At 37.6% G+C, this 19,647-nt stretch overlaps 1 protein-coding gene and 1 pseudogene across 1 annotated transcript; both read left to right on the top strand.

The window, feature by feature from the left end:
• The first annotated feature begins 412 nt into the window (after positions 1 to 412).
• LOC132275037 (FHA domain-containing protein At4g14490-like) lies at positions 413 to 6,472 on the top strand. The gene is made up of 2 exons (XM_059776413.1): positions 413 to 2,106; positions 5,091 to 6,472. Exon 1 carries the CDS (start codon positions 627 to 629, stop codon positions 2,067 to 2,069), a length of 1,443 nt encoding a protein of 480 aa, XP_059632396.1. The 5' UTR covers positions 413 to 626; the 3' UTR covers positions 2,070 to 2,106; positions 5,091 to 6,472.
• LOC132275038 (cellulose synthase-like protein G2) lies at positions 5,091 to 8,912 on the top strand (annotated as a pseudogene).
• The last annotated feature ends 10,735 nt before the right edge of the window (positions 8,913 to 19,647 follow it).

Below are 19,647 nucleotides of genomic sequence, written 5' to 3'. Positions count from 1 at the left end.
TTTATTCAAGTACTTTATTAAATTTTTATTAATATATTATATGAAAAATAAGGTACTCCTTATTTTTTTATGGTAAAAAAAAATTAAAATGAATGTAATAAGTTTTAATAATAAGTTAATCATTTTAGAAAATAGTAATTACAATTTTTTTTTTTTCCTTTTTATGATAAATTGATACTAATAATAAAATAAAAGACAATAAAAATAATTTAAAAATAAATGACAAATTTAATGAGAAAGTATAAACTAGTCTTTTGAAATAAATTTGTCTTTAATTGCAACAATTCAATAAGAGAGTTATTTGCAACAGGATAACAGTTTAAGATTTTTTTTTTTTTTTTTGGCATCCCTAAAAATAATAATAAAAAAATTATTGAAAAATTAATAAGAAGAAATTATCCGACTTCTCACTAAGTCTCTACAACTGAACAATGGAAAAAAAGAAAAGAAAAAATGAATAAATTTTGTTTTTTTTGGGAAGATAATGAATAAACATTTCAAATTTCAAAAATCCTCCCTTCCCCCTCCCCCACCTCTCTCTCTCCCTCTCTACATCCTCAAAGCTTTTGAGGATTGCAGTAAGATTCCATTTTTCAACTTCAGTATACTTCGAAGCTTCTGCAATAATGGAAGAGGAGACTACCTTGAAGCTAATCATGGAGAAAGGCCCTCTAGAGGGACAAACCCTAGAATTCAAACCCGGATCTGTGATTCGAATCGGCAGAGTTGTCCGTGGCAACACAGTGTCCGTCAAAGACGTCGGTGTTTCCTCAAAGCATCTGCTGATCGAATTCAAATCGGGTAATTGGGTTCTCACGGACATCGACTCCTCTAACGGCACAATTTTAAACGACTCGAAACTCCTTCCGTTGAATCCATCGGACCTCAGCTCCGAAGACACCATCAAGATCGGCGAGTACACCTCCATGAAGGTCCAAATCGAACTCGCAGAACAGAGTCGGTTACGAAGAAACCCTAGGAGGCGACCCAAAGATGAAATTCTGGATGCTGTGGTAGCTGTTGCAGAGAATCGCCGCGGGAGAGGCCGTCCAAAAAAGAATATGGCTTCAGTTAGTGAAAATAGTGAGTTAGGGTTTGGGGTTGGAGGGGAATTGGGTGAAAATTTGGTGTCAAAAAATCAGAATCAGACTGGTCGGCCAAGGAGAGCTAGGGTTTTGAAGAATGAGGCTCAAGAGAGCTTATGCAAGGTCAAAAAAGTCGAAGAAGTAAACAATGCAGGTCCAGTTGAGCCAAAACAGGGGAGACAAATGAGTGCTAGGATGACCCGGAATTCAAAGAAGGCAGAGAATTTGAATTCTGTTTCCATGCTTGAGAAAATTCCAGAGAAATCAGGTTTAGATGGAAATAATTGTAGAGAGCTGGAGAGTTCAGCTCCCGTTGAGGATGTTAAAGGTAAGAGGGCGCGAGGGGGGACAAGAAGGAAGAAGAATGTAGAGGATGAACCATTGGAGAGTGTGAAAAATGTGGTTTCGGAGCAGGAGATTATGGAGGGGTTAAGTTTGCAGTCAGAAGGTTGTAAAGAAGTGGAGAGTTCAGCTCCCATTGAGGATGATAAAGGTAAGAGGATGCAAGGAGGAACAAGAGGGAAGAGGAATTTAGAGGATGAGTCATTGGAGAGTGTGAAAAATGTGGTTTCGGAGGAAGAGATTATGGAGGGGTTAAGTTTGCAGCCAGAAGGTTGTAAAGAAGTGGAGAGTGCTGCTGGTGTTAAAGAGAATTTATCAAATGGACAGTCAGAAGCCGTTCAAATTGATGTGCGGGAAAATAATGAGGGGTTGGAGGATTTGAATTTGAGACGAGAAGGTGGTGAAGGATTGGCAAGTGTATCTGGTGTCAAGGAGAACGGTGTTGTGGTCGACGATGAGCCAGATTTGGAGAAGATGACGCTGGGGGAGTGGTTTGATTATTTAGAGGTTTATTTGCCGAAGCAGATACATGATGCAACTGAAGAAATGATTTCGAATATGAGACATAGAGCATTGCAGTTTCACGAGTTTATGTTGCAGCAGAAGAATGAGAAAGATAAGGGCAAATTACCTATAAGCTAGACACAGAATGTGAGGAGCACTTTGTGCAAGTTATCTGGTAACGAATATCTGTTTTTCTCATTCTGATGTTTATGTTGTAAAATCCTTGTATACTTTAATCCTATAGAGTTGAAATTAATTTTGATAAACATTCAGTATCTCTTTATAATCATCATCGGTTCCAATTGAATGAGGCCAGTAACACAAATTGTCTTCTATAAGTAAAACATTTTATAACTGTACGAAGAAAAACATACATCTTTTTGCTACTTTGCGTTTATGAATGCCATTCTGTACTATTTGTGTTTTTCTGTGTGTTGGGACATGGGTCCTAGTCAATTGGTTAACGACCTTGATGCCCTGTTGTTTTTGTGACTTGTGAGTCATATGTAATCCATATTTTATGCATGAAAAAAGTTACTGTGCTATGAAGTTAAATTACTGATTTCCTACAAAATTACTGAACTTAAATGTAGTTGAGAATTGTGACTGTCATTTTGTTGTTCAGAGAAGGGTGCTGGAATTAGATCACAATATTGCAATCCTAAAACGTTGTTGAACCAATACTGCAGCTTCTATTACCATGTAACCTTTTTGTCACTGTAACCTCATGTATTGAATTTTAAATTACTTTCATTTTGCAGTTCAGGCTTGAAAATATATAGTTGTAAATTCTATTTGATTTGGGTTTATGATCCATGTGAACTACGTTAACAACTTCATTTATGCTCTTGCTGGATCACTTAGCTTCTGCTGGGGGGCTTATGTTTATCCAATTCAGATTATCGATCTGCAATTATTGAATGACCAAGCTAGATTTTTTTAACACTACATCTCAGTCCCTCATGTCCTGTAAACCGGAGTCAGTCATAAGGTCTGTTGTTTGGTTATTATTTTGTCAGTTTTCAGTGAGAGGTCCACTTCATTTTCTCCCTTATTACTCTTTTTTGTTCCTCTCTTGGTTACTTTTTATGATCATCATAGATTTGCCCCAAGGAGTGGACCTCTCACTGAAATGGGCATGCTGGCATGGCATAGTGATATAGGCACTCGATAGTCTACACCACCCCAGAGACCTTGACAGCTTCTGTACTGTATATATTAATTGTCCCTCTGATACGCCCCATTTTCTAGGGCATGGTAGTGCAATTCTTGGATATGTTCTCAATTTGAGATTTTCTTTCACAAGTCTTTCTGTTCTAGAATTTTTTCTGCTGCTTTTATCAAACGAAATGATCTCTAAATCTGTCTTGCATCTCTCTCCCAAACTTCTTACTGTTTTTGGGTTATTAACATGTCTTTTCTACATGTATCGATCACATTTGATGATGCCTTTCCATGTCCACAGACCACGTGGCATTATCTATTCTTTCCCTCACTACTTAGTAGCAGCGGTTCCAGTTCCTATTATTTTCGCTTCAAATACTATAGACTTGGGGCTCTCTTGATCTCTGTTTTATTTTCTCTCCGCTGGCCGTTTTTATTTGATTTCTCTTGCATGGTGTAAGAATCCATTTGCAAAATCTATCTTTTGCCACAATGCCCGATAAGATAAATATATGTGACTAGCGCGATTTGGACTAGCAATGCACCTGTGGTACAATTCATTAGTGGCCACTTATGTTTGACGCACTGCAGTTTTGAACTATGTCATTATGCTCTGTACTACTAATTTCTTGAGTATGATGAGCTGCATCAGAAACCTTTGTTTTCACTGTTAGAAATACATGAGAGTTCTTCCTGTTTTGAATCACATTTACTCTTATTTAGTGCATCTTCCTCCACTGCGCATACAGCTTCCTCTTATGAGAGTACTATTATCTGAAGACTTTAACATATGGCATCATTGTGATAGGTGAGCCATTTTATCGACCATATGTACATAATATAGGACATGTGCTCCCTTTTCTGGAAAATTGCTATTTTCATGTTAATTAGATGATATACTTGATACTGAATATTGATTGTATTTCCTCCACTGATACTTTTATGCCAAGTATTCGCAACTAAACTGCACTTATACTTTTATGGTCTTGGCCCAGGTTACTTGGCAAAACCCCCAAAGCGATTTTGGACACCGAATATGCCCCATTTGTCAGTTTAGAATAATGGATATACTCCCGGGGTTGTACTGCTCTGGTAGATTATTGCTTTGACGACACTGGTAGTATAATCCTTTTGTTTGCCTAGGGATTTCATTTTCATAAGTGGAGCCAATATATATATATATATATATATATATATATGTATGTATGTATATTTTAACCACATCCCTGTCCTTATTCGTTGTTCTTGCATCTGCTGAATGTAGAATGGGGCTCAGTAGTGCCAGAATAACCATCTGGATGAGTTGAGTGATTGTGATTGGAATCTAATGTCGCTGAGGTATTCATGCCCTAAAGTTGCTTTCATTGTATTTGTTTTCCTTGATAATCCTCCCCTAATCTCATTTGAGATTGAAATCAACCAAGCTTCCATGTAATGCTTTTTGGGTATTGGATGCTAAAGCTGACCATTAAAACCCCTGCCAGTGCCATGGATACTTCTCATGTAATCAAGTAGATACTGTAGATTACATGTTCCGAATCATAAATTGCTTTAGTCTTCATCCTAGCACTACTTGTATAATTAAAACTTGTAGGATTAATAAAATTTAGGGTTTTTTTTTTTTTTTTTTTTTCCCGGCAAATAATAAAATTTAGGGTTCTTCCTGCAGTGTTTATTAATCGAAATTTTGTTCGCATTTCTGATAGTGTTGGTGATGTCTAACTTGCATCCTGCAAAACGGAACTTGAAAGCAACCAATAGTTGTCTGATGTGTAAAAATTCTGCTTGGATAGTGAATCAAAGGTTATTGGATGTATGCAATAAAACGTGTGAACCACTAAAATCCCACTTCCTATTGTATTGAATGTTATTGCTGCTTCCTTTCTAATTGAAGGCCTTGTTAATCTTTGTTTCTATTTATTTATGATATTTCACAATACTAAACCTGTATATTTTAACACATTTTACTTGGATTGAAATGTTACACCAATATAGGGAAAATGTGGCACAGCTATGGACTCCGGAGGTGCTTCATGGTTGTAGTATCCTGTTTTCAAGGTATGATGGAAAATTGACTACATTATTGCTTTATGTTACAATTACCTACACCAAGTATCTGAACTTTAAATACAAGTTTGCTACTAAGAAGAGAGAGGCTCTGCATAAAAAAATACTGAACACAAGAGCCATTATATGTATTTTTGTTAAGATGAATTTTGAGGTACTTAAAGAAAGTGACAGATTAGAAGAATCCAACCTTCGAGGACTATCAAGCTAGACACTGAAAATTTAAGGGAGGAGAAGAAGTGTAATCTCTGTTTACACCTAAAATGAGCCGGCCACGTGGAAGCCAGTGGCACCCAAAAGGCATAAGAGAAGAAATCTAGGTTTTTTTTGAAGTTTTGGTTCTTCTGGAACCTGGATCCTCTCATGTGCCATGGGATGTTTTGTGTCAATGCAACAACTTTCATGCTGCTTATGTAAACTATTTTAGATCCTTTATGCAATAATTTTACATTGCTTATTCGTAAATGATGTATTGTATCGTGTTATGTAAGCAGTAGAAGATGCAAACACAGAATCGCAGTAGAAGAAGCAAACACAGAATCCTAACACACGGAGTGGTCCTCATTCTTTTACAGGTCCCTCTCACTCACGTTTGGTTTTTGGACGTATGAAAACTACTTTGGTCCCACCTTCTGTCAATAATTTTTTTGGTTCAGTTTGAGAGTTTCGTAAATTTCATCTTCTTCATCGAACCCCATTTCATTTAACTCATGAAAACTAGTTTGGTCCCTCCAAAGATTGCCAACCCTCATTCTCTTTTAACTATTTTAAAGAATGAAACTTGAGAACCATTCAAAGGATTTATTCGAAAAAGATCAAATAAAGCCAAAGTATATATAATTGGAATATTTATTCGAACCATAACTGAAGTTCAAGAACAAAAGAAGTAAGCTCCTCCACAGCGTAGGTAGGTGATAACAATACAGTGGTCACAACGTAGATAAATCAAATTAAACTACACACATAATTTGGGGTCGAAGGTTTCTTTATTTGTTTAATACAAGATCATTAATTCAGTGTTGTTCACTACTTTTTAACCCGCCAAAAAAAAAAAAAAAAAAACTATTTTTTTATAAAATAGTACTGCAATTTTCTATATATACAAGAGAACATTTTTCTGTGTTGCTCATGCTTTGGATAACCATGCCCTTCAAGCTAAATCCTCTGATTTCAGTTGGGAGGTGCCCTTCAATCCCTATTAGAGCAAGCCCAATGGTCCAAAATCCAGCGATTTTGGGTCAAATTCCGCAATTTGAATCCTCCAATGAAAAATTTACCATGGCTGTATTATTATTGTCATGTGACACTTTATGACAAAATTTATTTATTAAAATGTCCTTCCTCTTCAATAACTAAAGAGAAAAGCAATAACAATAATGGTGCACTTAACACACAGAAAATTGTTTATCGCTCTCTCTATCCATCTCTCACAATTTTTCTCCTTTTTCTCCTCTTTGGACCAATTAATAGCAACCAGAAAAAATGTCAAAATGACAATTCAATTCATTTTCTGAATTATCTAATGTTTGGGTAATTTTTTCGCAGGTGATAGGTGATAATAATGTCAACTCAGTGGAGTTTGGCCAAGCTGAGATACCTCTTCTTGCATACATTTCTCGTGAAAAAAAGCCTTCCCATCCTCATCATTTCAAAGCTGGAGCCCTTTAATGTTCTTGTATTTCTTCCTTTACCCTCTCTAGACATATTTGCATGCAAGCAATTATAGATATATATATATATATATATATACAGAATCATATATATTACCAAATGTTGAATGCAGCTGCAAGTGTCTAGCATCCTAAGCAATGCCCCGTACATATTGATATTAGACTGTGACATGTACTCCAATGACCCAAAATCTGGCCCCCAGGCAATGTGCTTTCATCTTGATCACAAGCTCTCTCCCTCGCTAGCGTTCGTTCAATTCCCTCAAAAATTCCACAATCTCAGTCATAATGACATCTACGATGGCGAGTTGAAATCACTATTCATGGTAATATAAACAAAGAATTATATTATATAATCAAAATTTTTTTTGGGCTAAAGTAAATAGATTTATGTGGCTTATGTTACAGCGATGTGCAATGTTTAATTGGCAGAGGAGGCAGTTTCAGTATTCTGATAGTAGTTCTGGTGTTAATATTTTAGATAAAGTGGCCAGGTGCCGATGGACTAGTGGGACCGATACTTTCTGGTACATGTTTTTACATGAAAAGGAATGCATTATATGGAGGTGATATACACAATGGTACGTTCTAAGCTTGGAAATGAAGCCCTAGGTTCATAAACTAGTATGATTCTAATAGTTCTAGTCACTCTCATATGGTATGAAGTTGTACATTACTTTTTACTCTGTTTTAGTTGTGTTATGGTTTGTGCAGGTGTGGATATTCCTCAACTCAGACGATCTTTGGGTCCTTCAAATGAGTTCATCAGGACCATTGAAAAGAGTTACAAACGTATAAACATCAACAACGGCGACGTATCAAATACATTGCTACAACACGCCCATTTTTTAGCCTCTTGCATGTATGAGAAAGAAACACAATGGGGTTCAACAGGCAAGCAGTGTTTTTTTAGAACTAAGCATTGCATAACCTTGAACATTGATTAGGAATTTTAACATTTCGAGATGATCTTGTTTGCTCAATGGCAGATTGGTTTCTTGTATGGTTCTCTGGTAGAAGATTACATTACCGGGTTCATGTTGCACTGCAAAGGGTGGACTTCTGTTTATTGTGACCCTTCTAGACCAGCATTTTTGGGCAGCGCCACAATGAATTTCAGTGACATGTTAATTCAGCACGGAAGATGGATGTCCGGGTTGCTAGAAGTCGGATTCTCTAAGGTTCTGCCCCCTTATATATGGACTATCGAGAATGCCCATTCTTCAGAGCATGTGTTATGGTTTCCTTGCATTTCAGCCCCAATATTGCATCCCCCTGTGGTGTTTTGCTACTATACCTCAGCTGTGTCTCTTGAATGGCATCCCAATATACCCTAAGGTAAACAAACTAAACTGGCTTTTTTTGTGCTAACAATATGGAACACAAGCGCTGAAATGTGTTCTAATATTATTAAGTCATACTCGCTCACAGGTTTCAAGTTCGTGGTTCGTTGCATTGTCCTTCAGTTTCTTCTCATCCCACTTGAAACAGTTATGGGATTTCTTCTGCAGAGGCGGATCAATGCAGACATGTTTGAACGAATGGCGTACTTGGATGATCAAATCTATTACAGCCTATTCATACGGAAGTTTGGATGTTGTTTTGGAGTTAATTGGTGTGAGAGAAGCTAGTTTCATGCCAACCAATAAAGTCGCCAACGACGAACAAGTTAGATTATATCAAATGAGTAAATTTGATTTCCGAACATCAACTATGTTTTTGGCACCAATGATCACCTTAGTAATTCTCAACACGGTTTCTTTCGCCAGAGGAATAGTTAGAGCAATCTTTGAAGAAGGATTGAACCAGAACTTTGCACAAGTTTTCCTCTCACTTTTTATCTTAATTGTGAATTACCCGATAATCGAAGGGATGATATGGAGGAAGAATAAGGGAGGCATTCCCCTATCAGTCACATTATTATCGGTCACATATTCTTTGATTTTCTTGTCTTTTGGTACAATTGTTCATATAATGTATCGGACTTTGTTCTTAAATATGAAATGTACAAACTAGTGCTGATTTTTTTTTAACTGTAATTATCTTTATCCATCATTAGTCATATATTCTATTTGCGTTATAATAGTCCTTTGAGTTGGGCCGAAACAAATTGATCAATGTGTATTTTTATCGGCATAAGAAAAAAAAAATTATAATGTTTCTTCTCCAAATTTTTTTTTCCCTGGGTAAATGTAAATGTGCAGTGATGGGCCTAAACCAATGAACAATACCAAGGCAAAATTTCAGCCCGGTTATAATGAGTTAACTAGAAAGGAAGCCCAGTGAGGAAGGCCCATTGTTTGGCAAGAAAAGGGATAATATCACTTACCTCCCTCGAGGTTAGACCTAATTACAAGTAATACTCTTAATGTTTTAAAAATTACAAAAACCTCCCTTTAAAGTGACCGGTGAAATGTTTGTTAAATGACTAAAATATGCTTATTTTATAAAATTAATAAAATACGAAATTACAAAATTACCCACTAAACACTATACCTACACCATCTTACCCCCCCCCCCCCCCCCCTCTCTCTCCAACATTTATTCACTCTATTTTCTATATCATCACCAACCACCACAATCAGCGTTTATCAATTCATCAGAAAGAATTTAGGTGCAAGGTCCACTTGAACCGATGAACACAGAGAACCTTTGGCATAACTTTTCAGAGAAATGATTTTATCATTATATAGAATTAGATTTTCAGAACTCCACCACCCTAAATGGAGAACACCGAACTTTTCTACTGTATAACTCACAATATATATTTGTATATATATATATGTATATATATATTTGTATATACACACAATATATAAACCCTCATCTGACCTTCTATTTTCTCTCTATTCAACATTTCTTTCCTATCTACTCATCTGAAACTTCTCTCTCTAGCCAAAGAATGACTGATATAGTAAGCTCATACTCATCACCAACTGGGTTCAGATCACACCATTCACAATGGGTTATCTACCAGAGACCGAGTCTAGTACCAACTTGTTCTCGCCACCACTAAACTTACATTCTTCATCATCTGGGCTATCTAAATCCAACCAAAACTTAGATCCAAAAGAACCCGAATCAGAAACGAAGCATGAGGGGAGAGAGAGCAAACACGGTTTATACACAGGGGTTCGAATGTAGACATGGGGCAAATGGAAATTTGAGATCCGCAAGCGCAGAAAGAAGTCAAGGATCTGGCTCGGACCTTTCGCTACCCCCGAAATCGCGGCCGAACCCACTGAGTTGCTTCTTCGGCCTGCCTCGTGATCTCCACGTGATGTCCAAGGTGGCGTCAATGGACCACCTCAACCCTCCGCCACCACCGTCGTCGTAGTCGTTTATGTTGGAACTTTCGACACCAAATGAACTGAGTGAGATAGTTGAGCTACCGAGTCTGGGAACGGGTTACGACTCAGCAGAGTTGAGGAACGATTTGGTGTTTGTTGACTTGTTAGACGGATGGGTAAATCAGCCGTGGTTGTACAACCCGATAGTTGGGTTACAACTCGTTCTCGCATGGCGATGAAAAGATAATTGAAACACGCCGGCGACGAACTGTTGGGCAGAGTAAGCAGGAGGCGGTGATGCAAGGATTGTTGACGGCAATGGCGAGCTGTCTGCGAGGACTGGATTACCAGCCGGCCGCCGAGCTACTCTAAAAATGTTCCTTCGTTTATGTTCATCCTAGGGTTTGTGGTTGATGGGTTGGTTGAGGAGGATAATGGGTCTCTAAATCTAGGGCTAGATTGAGGGGTGGTGAAGGAGGAGGGTACATAAAATTATGGTATATAAATAAATTTAAGGGAAAATTACATATAAATGGAGTCAAAGTTCCATATTTACTTAGAAGCTGGGTCAAAGTTTCATATTTTTCTAAAATGGATTGCTGAGGTGGCACATGATTTTTTACTGTTTAGAAAATTGTGGTGCCCAAAATGCCCTTCCCTAACAAAAAAGTAGTACCTTCAGTGCAAAAAAGTAGTACCTTCAGTTCAAAAAAGTAGTACCTTCGGAGAAAAAGTAGTACCTTCGTGGGTATTTAAAAAACATGGTACCTGGATGCCAAAAAGTAGTACCTTCAGTTCAAAAAAGTAGTACCTTCGAAGAAAAAGTAGTACCTTCGCGAAAGGGTATTTTAGGCACCACAATTTCTAAACAGTAAAAAACCATGTGCCACCTCAGCAATCCATTTTAGAGAAATATGGAACTTTGACTCAGCTTCTAAGTAAATATGGAACTTTGACTCCATTTATATGTAATTTTCCCTAAATTTAAATAAAAAGTAAGGATGTATATGTCTTTGTTATTTTTCTTAGGGCAAATGTAGTATTTTATGCTAAAAATTGGCTGATATCATTAAAAACCGGCATTGAGAGGGAAAAAATATATATATGTGTGTATATATATATATACACATATATATATATTTATATGTGTGTATATATATATACCCACATTAAAAACCGGCATTGACTATCATCGCGGCGGGGTGTGTATATATTTCCTATAAACACAAATAACTTGCATGATTCATATGATTTTACTATTTATTGGGAAGAAAAACGTAGTTTAAAGTTGAAGATCAAAATTTGAGTGAAGATTTTATTCAATTTATGATAAACATGAATTATATGATTAAATATAAATATATAATTTGAGTGAAGATTTTATTGAATTTATGATAAACATGAATTATATGATTATATATGAATATATATATGAAGATTTTATTGAATTTATGATAAACATGAATTATATGATTATATATGAATATATCATAAATTCAATAAAATCTTCACTCAAATTATATATTTATATGATTATAGTTAGCTTTTGTGCGCGTGTTAAGTGATTGTGATAGTTGTTATACAAAGTTAAATCTTTGAGTGGCGTTCAAATTATTTTCCTTTATTTTTAAATTTTTTAAAAGGACAAATTGCAAAAAAACTTTCTTTGACTATTACTCAGTTGTGAAAAACCTCCCTTATTAATTTTTTTGACAAAAAATCTATCTCGAAAATTCCAAGGGAGTGTTTTTAACTGATATCCGTTTAAGTGATTTTCTAAAGTAAATTTTTAGACAAAATTATCCCTTAATAGATTATTCTTTAAATAATTTATTATTATGATATTCAAATAGGTTTATCAATTCAAATATTTATCATTGCATTTATGGATCCAATGAAAATAGATGAATGCTGCAAAGAGTGTGACATATATGGCATCTTCCAAATTCAATATTCAAGTGATCAAGTATATTCAAATAGGGTGCATGCCTCTCTTTTGGTGATTGTAACTGTTATGGAACTTATGTTGATGCTTGAATTTTGGTGGTTGCTTATGTCAATATATATATATATGTAGTGAGGACATTAGTAACTTTCTCCTAGGCTTGAGTATTGCTTTTGCTATATAGCTTTATCAATTCAAATCTTGATTTTTGGTAGTTGCTTAAAATTGTTTTGCTTCTCTTTGGTTTGTCATTATAGCAAGAGAGAGTACAAATAAATAAAGAAAAAGAAAAATAAATTTAGAATAAAATAAATTTAAAACCTCAAAAGTGAAAGATGATCGAGAAAATGGCATAATAATTAAACATTCTCTTATTCCTTATTTATTTTTATAAAAATTAAATATTTTCCTTATTTGTTTTTAAACATTTTCTGAGGAATAATCCTTTAAGGGGTAATTTCATCCGAAAAATTACTTTAAAAAATCACTTAAACGGACATCAATTAAAAACACCCCCTTAAGATAGTCAAGGGGGATTTTTTTGCCATAAATATTCATAAAGGGGAGTTTTTTGCAACTGGGTAATAATCGAGAGATTTTTTTGGCAATTCACACTAATTAAAATGCCCATAACAAAGTAGTCATTATCAACATTCTTGCCATATTGCCTTATTCTCATAAAATCCAGCCACATAAATTCGCTCCTTTTTTTTTTCTTCTATTAATTACTGATATAGAATTGATTGTTGAAACCTTTATGGCCCGTTAGGGCGATCAGGGGGCCAAACGGGCATGTTAACAGATTTTATAGATTGATATCGAAGTGTGCATTTTTTACTCGACATGAGAGTTTTTTTTTACTAAAAACGGCCCAACGAATAAGATTTATTGCTATGCTGTGATGTAACGTACTTTTCGGTGAAATACCATCGTTTAGGGCCTCAAAACGGGATTTTTTCGGTCCAAAAGAAGCCTGTCGAATATTTCGGGATTTTTGCTTATTGTCTAAATAAACTTGGATTACATTCATATTTTATATTTAGTCGTTTTATTTTTAGAATTTAGAAAAAAAAGAAAAATTAAAATCATATATTAGTTTTTAATTGATATTCGTTTAAGTGATTTTCTAAAGCAAATTTTTAGACAAAATTACCCCTTAACAGATTTTTCTTCAAATAATTTATTATTATCGTATTCAAACAAGCTTATCAATTCAAATATTTATCATTGCATTTATGAATCCAATGAAAGTAGATGGATGCTGTAAAGAGTGTGACATATATGGCATCTTCCAAATTCAATATTCAAATGATCAAGTATATTCAAATGGGGTGTATGTCTCTCTTTTGGTGATTATAATTGTTATGAATCTTATCCTGATGCTTGAATTTTGGTGGTTGCTTATGTCAATATATATGCAGTGAGGACATTAGTAACTTTCTATCGGGCTTGAGTTTTGCTTTTGCTATATAGCTTATCAATTCAAATCTTGATTTTTGGTGTTTGCTTAAAATTGTTTTGCCTCTCTTTGGTTCATTATTATAGTGAGCGAAAGTATAAATAAATAAATAAAAGGAAAAATAAATTTAGAATAAAATAAATTTAAAACTTCAAAAGTGAAAGATGATCGTGAAAATGAGAAAATGGCATAAAAATTAAATATTTTCTTATTCCTTATTTATTTTTAAACATTTTATGGAGAATAATTTGTTAAGGGGTAATTTTGTCCAAAAAATTGCTTAAAAAAATCATTTAAACGGATATCAGTTAAAAACTCTCCCTTATGATAGTCGAGGGGGATTTTTGCCAAAAATATTCATAAGGGGGTTTTTTGCAATTGGGTAATAGTTCGAGGGATTTTTTTTGCAATTCACCTTAATTAAAATGCCCCTAACCAATAGGCCCGTAGCCTAGCGGTACTAAACTCTTACCTCCCAAAGAGAGATCCCGTAGCCTAGCGGTACTAAACTCTTACCTCCCAAAGGGAGATTAGGGGTTCAAGCCTCAGTGGAGTACCAACTAAGAAAAAAAAATGCAAAGTATAGTCGTCATCAACATTTTTACCTTATTGCCTTATTCTTAGAAAATCCAGCCACATAAGTTTGTTCTTTTTTATTTTTATTTTTTATTATTAATTACTGATGTAGAACTGATTGTTGAAACCTTTATGGCCTGTTTAGACCGTTAGGGGGCTAAATGGGTATGCGGACAGATTTTCTGGGCTGATCCGAAGTGTGCATTTTTTACCCGATTGGAGAGTTTTTTTAACTAGAAACGGCCCAACGAACAAAACACATTGTTATGTTGCGACGTAACGTACTTTTGGCGAAATACCATCGTTTAAAATCTCAAAACGAAGTTTTTCGGTCCGAAAGAAGCCTGTCGAATATTTCAAAATTTTGTTTGTTGTCTAAACGAACTCGGATTTCATTCATATTTTATGTTTAGTAGTTTTATTTTATTAAGTTTCTTTCATACCCAAAAATAGAATTATTACATTTACCATACCAAATAATATTATTACAATGTTAATACAATACTTTGTTAAATTACTATTTCCATAATCACGTTTATAATATAAAGATACAATACCACTGTTACCAATTACATACCCCAAAATAATAACATTACATTGCTATTTGAATGAATACAAATATTACATGCTTAAGCCCAAAATTTTACATGAATTAAAAAAATAACAACTAATTCCCTAACTATGCCCTAGCGTATGAGGGGTGACATCCGCTCCGTCACTTCCAAAACCTGAAATTGTTAGATATAAAGGGGCGAGTACCACCGCTCAGTAGAGCATGCCTAATGCAAGTCTTCTAAAGCCAAGTGAACAAACACATAAAGAAAAGGAAATCAAGCTAAGAGGATCATACTATTACGGGAAAAATAACGAAATCAAACAATACATGGCATTAGCAACAATATATATGTATCAACTTAACCACATTCACACACAAGTCAATCACAAAACTATTAACGCAATCAATGCTTATGCCATGACTCCTCCCGAACCAATCCTATAATCTCATCTTACACACAAATGCACTTTCCCAACCAATCCATCTCACTATGCAAATCCACATTAGATGCCTTTAACTCCAAATCAAAATTCGAAACCATAAGCTAGAAGCTCTCGTCGTGCTCGTCGAACTTTCCTTCTACGGCGTCGTCAAAATCCTACCCGAACTAGATCGAAACCTTGTCCGAAGCATGTATAATGAATAGTAAAGTGAAAAAAAAAGGGAGAGAAAGAGAGGGCCACGACCGGTGAGATAGGAATAAATGGGTTTGTGGCCAAAAAATATTCTACGTCCTCCTTTATATAGTGTTAGTCAAACGGCGGGTTCCGCATCAACTCGTTTAAGTCCCGAACACTCGCAAACGACACAACGCATTTGCAAAACGGATAATCCCAACGTAAACAAAGAGCACAATGATGTCGAGAAATTTTCCGAATACGGAAATATGTCGGAACCCACCCGGCACCTCCTGGGCATGAAAATCAAAATCGACCAAAATGAACCCAAATGAGTTTCTAAGGGTTATAAACGTCCCAAATAACTCTCGAAATACCGTAGTAGGCATCCCCGTGCACAAATAAAATAAAATAAAAATGGTCAAAAAATGTCAAAAAAATCTGAGACATCACACGTTATAATATTGTGATATTAATAAGGGCATTATAGTCAATTAATTTTATATTGTCTCTCATATGGCAATAATGTGTTCATTTACCAGTAATATATGAAAAGTATCCTATTTATATATTTAGTAGTTTTATTTTATTAAGTTTCTTTCTCTATTTTTTATTTTTACGCTTATTTTTGGATATTAGTTTCCTTTCAGAATTAGGTTTCCTTAAACATAAGGATGCAAGTTGCCTTTAGTTTTTATATGAATTATAATTTTCTTTTATTATAAATATGTGTAATACAGAGTCTAAAATAATTTATTCAATTATCAATAATATATTAAATTTGTGTAAATTATCTCTTCGTCTGTGTATTCAAAATATTTACTTTGTGAATTCAAAAATAAACTATTTATTTGTGAACAAATTTATGCTTTCGTCAATTACCATTTCATCTCATATTTAGCAATTTAAAATTCTTTCTAATAACTGCACTAAAATCAGCCAACAAACAACTAAAAGAAAAAGAGAAAACGGGGAATAATAAAAGAGAAGCAAAGAAACGCGAGCTTCAATTTTTTCTTGATAAGATCCACAACATCAATGAATGTCTCAATTCTATGAATGGATGAAAATCCACCATGTGGATACTGAGCGTCCCCTTAACCCATGGGCATGTCTTGCGTCATGGAAAGTTCTGCCTCCAAATTTGAGAGAGAGAGAGAGAGAGAGAGAGAGTGGGAGATACGAGAGGCTGTTGGTTTCTTAACGAGGATCAGTGGGACATGGCCACTGAAGATGCAAGAAACTCCTTCTATTCTTTCTCTCTCTAGAATTCTTACACCTCAACCCCCCAAAAAGATCCCCCTCCTCTTCATTCCAACTCCTATTTATAGATACTTACAAGATATTTACAAGATATTTACTAATTGCTGGACCTGGGCCTATTCCTCTGTAAGCCCTGGTCACCCTTGATGGGCTTACTCCCGCTCGGCCCATATGGCAGTGTCTTTCTATGGGCTGACCCAGCTGTTCGGACTGAAGGTTGTGTTTTGCGAGTCGGACCTGGCCCATGTCATCCGGGGCCTCCTCAACTGCCCCCATAATTGCCCCTTATTTAATAAGGGGTAATTATTGATGGCGTCTCATCATGACGCTGACGGCTCGAGATAACCACGTGGGGGAGCGAACGGTCAGATCCAGAATCAATGTTCCGGGGCTCGAGGGATTTCTTGCCTTCCTGACGCTTCGGCCCTCGGGCCCCCTTGCCTTTATAATGCTCTAGAATTCCACTTCACTTCCCTTTACCGTCTCCATCATCAGCCAAATCTCCCTCTTTCTAGAACTGTGCTAAGCCTTTTCCGGTGAAATCCTTCGAGAGTCATTCTCCCAGCGATCTTGCAGTCCTTCGAGGTTAGTTTCGTTCTTTTTACTTTCGGCAGGCTTCCATTTTTCCTCTTTTAGATTCTTCTTGCACTTCCACCATGGTTGTAGATCTGGGTGTTCTTCGTATGAGACTTAGACTTCCTGACAACATCGAAGTTAGGGTTTGCCCCCAAGACGTTAATATTACGACCGGCGCCGGCCTCCTGCCCGGCGAAGTCTTATTCACGAACCTTCAACTGAATGTTGTTAGGTTCCCTCTGCACCCTTTCTTTAGTTACGTCTTCAATAGATTGGGGATATCCCCTCTGCAGGTCAACCCCAACTTCTTTAGGATTATATCTGTTATGCTCTTATTGATGCGTGACAGAAATCTGGACCTTGACCTCATAGACCTCCTTCTGTGCTATAAGGTCAGTAAGATCCGTACTAACGAGCCCTTCTACCACCTCTACCCGTTCGAGAAGATGTCCATATGCACTGACACAATAAAATCTGAAAAGGGTTGGAGGGATAGCATAGTGGGCATTAGTGGGGCTTGGTCTTCGCCAGCTGCAGAGGATTACCCAATCCCGAGCGCCTTTGGTGTCTGCTCTGTCTCCTCCTATAAAAAATTCAAATCCCATAAACATGACTGCCCCTGTGAAACATGCGTTCCTCGTTTTTGCACTTACTTATGCCGCTCCTTGGGAATACCTTGTGATGACTTGAGCTACAGTGTTTGCAGGGATAGGAGTAACTACTTGAAGAGATACGTTCTGAACGATATTCCTTCCTGCTCAGACCTCCTCACTTCAGACAACCTCTTTGCGCTCTCATCACTCGGCTACAATATGAGCAGACTGCAGATTCCCTCTTTTGGCAGGAGGAAAAATACTCCCCCAGCTATTCCTGCTGCTGGGGCGACCTCCTCTCCAGCGTCGGCTTCTTCTTCAGCCACCATATTTGACACTGTCCCGAGCGCAGTGGCTACTAACCCTGTTGCCAGCGCCCCTGCTGCCAACCAGAACGCGCCCTCCCCAGCTACCATAGCTCCTGCTGCTGCGGGGGGCGGTCGGGACAAAGAGCGAGGCAAAAGGCCTCATCCTGACAGTGAAATCGATCCTGAGGAGGAGCCTCTCATTAGAAGGACCCGAGTCTCTGGGCCGGGTACTCTCTTGCACCGAGCGATCAGAGCTCCTTCTCCCTCTGGGCCTCCTGCAGCTGGTGGCTCTGCTTCTGCTTCAGGCCCCCCTTCTATCCCCAGCTTACCGCCATGGGCCCCTCGGTACACCCGAACGGATGGGACGTTCGTGAAACCGAACGAGACCATGCTGAAGGATGGCCAGACCGCTATGGCCTACTACAGGAGCATGTGGACTCCGAAGGACATTGAGGCGGCAAAGGGCCTTTCCCAGAAGGACGTGTTCAGTCGCTTTCCCCAATCTGCTATGGAGGTGACTTTTATTTTCTAACTCATGAATTCTCTTATATTACTTGGTCTTGCCTTCGCCCGTTCTGACTATTGGTTTAACCGTTCTTATTGTGCACCTATGCAGACATTGTTCTGGATGATGGCCATGCAGAAGCAGGTGGAAATGGGGAACGCCAGGGCCCGAAAGTATTCTGACAGCCTGGAGGTGGCTAATAAAGAAAACGACCTCCTTGCCATGAAGAATACCGAGGTGCTGGTTCGGCTTGACAAAGCCGAGCAAGAGAGAGATGTCCTGAAAAAGGAGAATGATTCCCTTCAGGATGAGAAGGACGCCCTCCAGCTTGAGAAGAGCGTCTGGCAGACTGAGCAGGAATCACTCAGAGAAGAGAAGGCAGAACTCCAACGCCTTCTAGCTGATGAACAGTCTGCTCGGATGGCTTTTGAAAAAAGAGCTCTGGACGAGCGTACCGCTCTGATCGACGCTATCAGCAGAGTGGGTGGTGGGATGCTGGCCCTTCACGCTCGGTTCTCCAGGGTCGGTGCTCTTCGGTATGCTCAAGGATTCCGGGAAGGTTTCGCCGACCGGGTTCCGGATGAGGGACAGACCAGCTTCACTCCGGATGAGGTAGACAAGGATCTGGGGATCGAACCTCTGGGGGTCTATGTCGACCCAGAACCCACCGAAGCGGAACGTATATTTGATGAGTGCCAGGACATCGCATCCTCAAGGATCATCACAGTTCCTCCTACCGCTCTGCCACTGACCGCTCCCCAATCGTCAACCGTGGCTCCCTCTGTAGCCACTGCTGACGCTGAACCCCAGCCGAACGACTCAGTTATTCACCTGGATTCCCCACCTCATGAAGGTGAGGCGGCTGATGGGGCCGCGGAGGCGAGTCGGCAAGACCAGGATGCTGTTGGTACTGAGGCGTCTAGCTAGGGCTCCTTCGAATTCTTCCAGTTCATATCTTCTTGTAATGATGGACATCTCTCTTTTGTAAACTAAATGTTCAATATTAATGAAATGGCCGAACTCTTTTTCTCTATGTGTTGTGCTCTGTTCAACTTATCTTCAGTACATATATATCTTTTCTCTCTTTTTCTTTTTATATTAGCTTCGCTGTGTGTTTGTACGGCAAG

This window comes from Cornus florida, unplaced genomic scaffold, assembly GCF_030987335.1.
Source record: "Cornus florida cultivar Cherokee Brave unplaced genomic scaffold, ASM3098733v1 CherokeeBrave_3.0.0_Hap2_Chr09, whole genome shotgun sequence".
In the NCBI taxonomy this organism is placed as follows: Eukaryota; Viridiplantae; Streptophyta; class Magnoliopsida; order Cornales; family Cornaceae; genus Cornus; species Cornus florida.
This window is presented reverse-complemented; position numbering and strand designations above follow the sequence as displayed.